Source organism: Haplochromis burtoni, unplaced genomic scaffold (genome assembly GCF_018398535.1).
Source record: "Haplochromis burtoni strain Fernald_Lab_line unplaced genomic scaffold, NCSU_Asbu1 Contig_846, whole genome shotgun sequence".
Classification (NCBI taxonomy): domain Eukaryota; kingdom Metazoa; phylum Chordata; class Actinopteri; order Cichliformes; family Cichlidae; genus Haplochromis; species Haplochromis burtoni.
The window spans coordinates 124,448-131,816 of NW_024583207.1; the positions used below are offsets into that span (position 1 = coordinate 124,448).

Below are 7,369 nucleotides of genomic sequence, written 5' to 3' on the forward strand. Positions count from 1 at the left end.
ATGCTCAAGTGTCTTAAAACTGCATAATTTCTAGTGGCCTGCAGGGGGCATCTCCTGGTTGTTAAATGATTTCCATGGCAAAAATGAGCCTGCTGTTTACTGGTCCAGATCCACTGCCTGTTTGAGAAAATAACTTTTCCTATTAGTTTGTTGTAGTAAGTGAAAATTGTTAAGTAATAACCCAGAAGTTTAATTTATGGATGGCAACAATGTGTTTTTCCAGGGTACAAACAAGTTTCCCCATTTAAGAGTTGCTTTAAATGAGTCCTAGATTAGAAATGATAACTCAGATAGAATAGAAACGACAAAGCAGAAAGTATTTTTCGTTGCAAAGATCACAAGCAAAAAGAGCTGTACATTTATGCATTTTTTGTGTGCGTAATGTGACGTAGAATTCATCTGTATGTTAATTATTTTCCCTTTAAGGCAATGTCACAGTGGCAGTGGACTAAACACAGTCGATCTTAGGGGATTCCCAAGAGGGGTTTCAGACCAGATGGCATATAGAAATTTTCCATTGAATTCTGGATTTACATCAGGGTCTCTTCCCAGGTAGCACTTAATGCATTTATATGAATTTTTTAAAAAAATGCAACCTAATATAAAAACATGATAACGGAACAGCAGCTGCCAGTCAGAAGCAGGAACCTTTACCTGGAAACAAAACACTAGTTTAGATCAATGCATCTTTGTATTCTCTTGTAAAACAAGCTTTTTCAGGTTTATCTTCCAATCTGCAGTAGTGTTTATCATGTTGGCTGATGGCTGCTTTGTTAGAAGTCAAATCCATGTGCTTTAAATTTGAGTCCCAAACTCACAAATTCTATTTTTTTTTTCAGTGTAACACTGTTTTTCATTTTAACTAAATTGAAGTCAATTCTATCAACCACTCCAGCTTTTCCTGTAGCTCCAGAAACTACCTGAGAATCTCTGTTCTCTGTTGTGAAACCAAAGGTTCCTCGGTTTACCCTGGGGTCTCTTCCTTTCCTGTCTGGAAAATCACCAATTGGAGGTGCCCAGGAGGCAACCGAACCACTTGGCCAAATCACCTCAACCTCACCTGCACCTCCGTGCAGTATCCTGGCTGTTTTCTTTCAATGGACCAGGGAGGTGGACCCCATCCAGAAACGTTGGCGTTATGGATGCAGATCCAGCTTAGAAAGTTACAGGGTCAAGCTTGATGAAGAGGCCAGGTGAACAATGTTCATGTTCTTTAGCTCCCTGCAAAACTATGTTACATTTGGGCCTGATGCAGCTACTGAAGTGAGTGTATGAATGTGTTTGTGAATGGGTGAATAAGGCCTGTATTAGTCAATTTGCCTTTTAGTAGACACAGGCCTCATAGCCATAAATGCTGACAGCATTTTTACCTATTTAATACTGCAGAATGGCCACTTCAGTTTTCTACAGCTTCAACTATTCATAGATTCACATAAATGAAGCGTAGTGTTATGCATACTGGTAAGGTTGGGTTGCCTCTATTTTAAAAACTCAATTTTCTTTGTTGCCAGGTTGACATGTCTTTGTTAAAGTATGTTAACAGCGGTCACAAAGTATCCTTCTATCCATTGAGCCATCATCTTTTCCTTGTCCAGTGTTGGGTATTCACAATGTCCTGACAACCTCAAATGGCACAATTTGACACTCAGGAGGAGCAGCTCTACTCCGAGGCTACATCAGTACTGCCTTTGGGATAGATGTGAAGAAGACTTTCTCCTTTGCTTACATGGAGGAGACGTTGTTTATTGCAGCCATACACTGTGTTTATTCACTTTAGCAGATCCAACTTTATTTCAGCGAAGTTTCAAATGTAACACACCTTATTTTTTCACGCCGCATCAGTTGGATTTAACTGAAACAGAGACCGCTTGACTCAGCAGATTTCCTGCAGTAACCCACACATCAGTGCTGGCAGCTCTGCTGTCAGAATGCTTCAGAACATCCTTATCGACTCTGGTTCACAACAGCAGGAAGTTTGAACATGCAAGTAAACATTATGTGAAACACTCAAAGAGGAAGCTGTCGAGAAGACATGAAAAAATCGAAACACACATGCCGTGAGGCTGGAGAGTCAAACATACACAATCTGTCAACTGAACAGTTATCACACTTCCTGCTTCAGCAGCTGTCAGTCAAAACACACACACACGTACACAGGAAGTGCACACTTCCTGTTCTACCAGGCATCTCCTCCTTCACTTTCTCCATCTCTTCTCTAAGACTGAGACATACCGACAGTCTCTGAGAGTCTCAGTGAAGATGCGGCACCTCCTCCTCCTTCTCATCCTCCTGTCCTGTGTTTCCATGGGAGTAGCAGTGGCCGGTTGCCGCAGTGACCGGGACAAGGACCACCGGCCCAGGGAGAACTGCACAGCAGCCGGCTTCAGCGACATCCCAGTGGGGCTTGAACCCACGACAATGGTAATGCCACAAACCACAGGAAGTCAAGTGTGAAGGAAATAACTCCGTTTAATTTAAAAAAAAACTGTGAGTGTGAAATTATATTTATAGTTTAATTCTGTAATTAGATTAAACCATTTTAAGACATCAAATTTAATTTAAACAAATTAGAATGATGATGAATGAGTTAAAAACATGTGACTAATAAATAAACATGTTTATTATGACAAACATAAATCCTTCGAGGAGCTTTTTTATTTTTATTATTATTTTTTATTGTAATTGGCTTGAAGTTTATCTTTAAAACAGAAATTTCAGAATGAGCGGAGTTTAATTAATTTCTGCAGAGAAATGTCTTACTTACAACTGCTTAAACTAGTAATATACTAATGATGACGAATTAACATTTAGTGAATAGAAAAGATACACCTGTAAATATTAATATTAATTTGATAAAGTAGAAAAACTGACAAAGGACATGAATGAAAATTTAGGAAGTTGAACAGACTTTAAAAACCAGCAGCATTTTGAGAATTTACAGTAATAAGCAGCACAGTAAGCAACCACCTTATACCACATTTTAGGTTCCGTTATCCATATCCATGAACCTGGCATCCATTTTTTGTAATTTGTTACACCAGTACATTATAAGTAGGTATTTTATTCGGTGAGCATATTTTACTTTCCCAATAAATGCACAGGATTTACTAAAATGTAAAACCCAAATATTGAAGGCCTGCTTAATGTGACTTAGTTTCTCGTAATTACAATATTTATGAAGAAATTCTTGTCTTGCTCTTTACTTTTTAATATCTTTGTTTTGACAAACTGACCATTTTGGATCTTTGTCAAGAACTAAATGATTATCTGGGATTTGCAGACTTTCCGCTGTGACAACTGCAGCTAAGACTGACAGCCAATATCAAAAACGTTTAGCTAATCTCTCCATGCAGCTAGACAATTACCATACACTTACACAGCTAAACACTCTTTACTTTAACACATGCAGTGAGGAAAATGAGAAAATTTTGTTTAAAGTGTTGAAAAAAAAGTTTAAATCCCATAATGGATCAAGTGTTTGACTGACAGGAGGAGACCAAAGCAGAGACACAAATTTCCTGTTTAAGAGATGACACTTTACAGGAAACTACCACAGCTCTAAAGGCTTCTACATTTTCTGTCTATCTTTAGATCCTGTTGTTTCCCAGTAACCTGTTCTCCAGTCTGTCCTGGTCCTCCTTCCAGGTCTTCCCAGAGATCTATGAGATCGACCTCACAGGAAACAAGGTTTCTGTCTGCCTGTACAGTGGCCACAAAGTCAACAGTGGTTGTAAATGAATCTTAGAAAACATGAAGTTAGTCAGCTTCTAATACAAAGGGATGTTTTGTTGTCCAGGTTCCAGAGGTAATCCCGACTGCTAGTCCCATTCTCCCCACACTTAGTGTCCTCAGGCTGGGATCAAACCGTCTGACCTCCCTCCCTGACGGCTCCTTCTCTGCCTGCCCAGGTCTGACTGAACTCTACCTGGAAAACAACGCTATCAACTCTCTGAGTGATCACACCTTTTCTGGACTCACTAAGCTGGAGGTCAGTATGTGCAAAATCATAAAGGAGGTTTAGAAAATACAGACAGTCAGTGTCATGTCATCAACACTTGAGAATTGAAGGTAGTGAGAAACATAACTGATAAGATTCAAGAAGTAAGAGTGTAGCAAAGTGGTCCTTGGCTCCCTTTCATTATGGCCAAAACTTGATTGGACTTGAAGTCATTCATTTCCACTCACCAGCTAATGTGTTAAATACACACATTCAACTGCTTGTTAATACAATTATAGAATCAGCCAATCACATGGCAGAAACTTGATCCATTTAGATCTGTATGGTCAGAATCGGCAAAATCAAGCAGGATAACATGCCATGTCTCAAGTCTCAGATCATCTCAAGCTGGTTCCTTGAACATGTGAATGAGTTCACTCTACTCATATGGTCCCCACTGTCATCATATGTAATGCCAGTAGAGACTCTTTGGGATGTATTGGAACTGGAGAGTCACCTCATGGATAAACAGCTGAGAAATCTGCAGCAACTGTGTGATGCTCTCTTTTTAATTGGACCAAAATCTCTGAGGAATGTTTCCAGAACCTTGTTGAATCCATGCCATGAAGAATTAAAGCAACTCTGAAGGCAAAACGTGATATAAGAGGGGTACAAAGTGTAAAATTGATCTCTGGTGTGAGTGTCCACGTGTGGATTATTTTCTTTTAAATAAACTTTTTGTGTATTTAGACTCAAACCAGTAGAAAGTGCATTCATGTAAATTAATAAACAGAAGAAAATTGAGCAAGTTGATTTTTTTGTGGTTCAGGTGCATCAATCAGCTGATTTTTTGATTTTATTTTTTTGTATTTCAGTAGCTTCAATGTCACATTTTTTTTCTCCTTTATTTCCCTCTAGATCCTGGACCTGTCATCTAATCACATCAAGGTGCTTCCTCAAAGTATGTTTCACCCCCTCCCAGCCATAGAAACTCTCTACCTGGAGAAAAACAAGGTGGGAAATACACACCAAGGAGTGTGTGAATACAAGTTCAAACCAGCTGCAGCCACTCATGGCACAGCAGTTATTTGTCTCTAAAATTGTTAAAGTTTCTTTTCCATTACAGATCAGCATGATGCCCGATGAATGGTTCAGCCAAAAGGAGGAGGTACCTTATCTCTACCTCTCAGCCAATCCCTGGTCATGCACCTGCTCCCTTGGTTATTTGCGCAGGTACCTTGATGACTATGAACACAACGTCTATGTGCGGGATGGTCCTGATATCAAGATTGATGTAGAAAGCGTGGTATGTACTACAAACAGAAAAATTAAACAAATACAGACACATCTAAAAGAACACAAAGACTGTGGGCATTTTTGGTTCTGCACAGTTGCTATTAACTTTTTAACATCCAACAAGTCACTGGTAAACCACTTAGGGTTGAGGTTATAGAGGCTACTAAACATAGTTTCTGAAACTTACCTTTCAAATCAAGCTGCTCACATTTTGGCCTTACAGTTTTTTCTGTTTGGACATTTCTATATAAAGATGTGTTTGAGTGTGGTGGGGTCATCGGTAATGGTGGAGATTATATATATTAAAACTATACCTGAAGTATTTTTAAATGGTCACTGTCTTTTTAGGTGTGTGACTCTCCCCAGCAGCACAAAGGTACACCTGTAACAAGTCTGGAAGAATCCGATCTGTGTTCAGCATCTCGTCCACGAGGAGATTTCTACCAGCCAACTACTCAGTACTCTTTTTATCCATCGACTTCTCCTCCAGACACAGCTCCTTCTACTTCTTCTCCTCTTGATTCCACAACATTTGTAGATTTATACACAATGCACACAACAATCACAAGGTCCTGGTATGAAGTTATCACCAGCCTTATTGAATGGTCAGAGTATTCACACAAAGAGATAACAACAGTTGGGTTTCATGACTTGACCACTCATTCTACTACTTCTACTGCCAGACATTTGACTAAAACTCAAACAACACCTGTTGAAACAACCACAACTATTGCTGTAACTACAACACTGCCAACAACAACAATGAACATAGTCACAACCACCACCATTGAGGCTACCACAGCCTCTGAGGCACTCACCATCACTAAATCCAGCCCCGATGAAAAACAGGAACGTGAAAAATCTATTTCTTCCAGGCCTGCAGGGCTGTTCTGCATTTGGCTGTTTGCGGGCTGCCTGGTGCTCTGTGTGGCATCAGCTGCATGTATATTGGGAACTTTAGCTAGTATGGTCATCTGGTACAGGAGAGTGTATAAGCCTCTATGTTTGCGGTTAGCGAGGAGAAGAGGAGGAAGTGAAGGACTGATGCTGTTAACGTACAACAGGGTGGAAGGGAAGGGAGTGGGAGGTGAAGGAGTAATGGCGCTTTATCGCTCTGTTCTTTTGGTCCACAGAGAGGCAGGAGAAGGTATGCAAAGCGAAGATGTAGGTGAAGGAGGGAAAGGAGACAGGAAACAAGGACAGCTTGTCATTCTAAAACCTGCAGGTGGAGAAGCAACAAGGGAGGAAGAAGGAGAAAGAAATGGGAAGGAGGAGCGAGCAGTATATAAGAAGACTGTGTACCGTCTGTTAAGCAAAGAGGAGGAGATAGAGGGATGGAGGGATGTGGTGGAGGAGTGCAGAGTGTCTGAAGAAGATGGAGGTCAAAAAGGATATCGGGGGATAGAAAGAGAGAGGAGCAGAGGTGGAGAAGGAGTGTCCAAAAAGCGCTACAGTGTGATTCTGAGGGAGGAGAGACAGGATGTGGGGGGCGGTAAAGAAGAGCTGGACTGGGTGGTGGGAGGGTGGGAAGTGAAACGAGGAGGGGCGGAGACAGAAGAAGAGCCAAGGAGCAGCTGGGGGGAGTGGCTGGCACACTATTTACCCAGCATGCCGTGGGGAGTTACCACACCTCCTGAGGCCGAGGCAGCCCTCTGATGTCATCAGTGGAAAAGAACCTCTAGTGCTTTGAAAAACTTGTATGCTAAATCAACTGATACTTGAAATATTCAAGTTTTTATTTACTTTAAGTCCCCTTCTGCACTCCTGTAGTTCAGTCCAATTCTTACGTTCATTTTTCAGGTCTTCAGTTTGCATTTTTATGCTGATGACATCATCTTTTTTTGCCATCTGACTAAAAATACTCAAAGAAGGCTGGAGCCTATCCCAGCTGTCATGGCAGCACGGTGGCACGGTAGTTAGCACTGTTGCCGCACAGCAAGAAGGTCCTGAGTTCAATTCCACCATCAGGCCGGGGTCTTTCTGTGTAGAGTTTGCATGTTCTCCCCGTGTCTGCGTGGGTTCCCTCCGGGTACTCCGGCTTCCTCCCACCATCCAAAGACATGCAGCTTGTGGGGATGGGTTAATTGGATAATCCAAATTTCCACGAGGTGTGAATGGTTGTCTGTCCCTGTGTAT

At 41.2% G+C, this 7,369-nt stretch overlaps 1 protein-coding gene across 1 annotated transcript; it reads left to right on the plus strand.

Annotated features, from left to right (window-relative positions):
• The first annotated feature begins 1,350 nt into the window (after window positions 1-1,350).
• Window positions 1,351-6,889, plus strand: LOC102293572 (platelet glycoprotein Ib alpha chain). Its single transcript, XM_005950796.3, has 6 exons — window positions 1,351-2,421; window positions 3,592-3,687; window positions 3,797-3,988; window positions 4,856-4,951; window positions 5,064-5,243; window positions 5,582-6,889. Exons 1-6 carry the CDS (start codon window positions 2,260-2,262, stop codon window positions 6,887-6,889), a joined length of 2,034 nt encoding a protein of 677 aa, XP_005950858.1. The 5' UTR covers window positions 1,351-2,259.
• The last annotated feature ends 480 nt before the right edge of the window (window positions 6,890-7,369 follow it).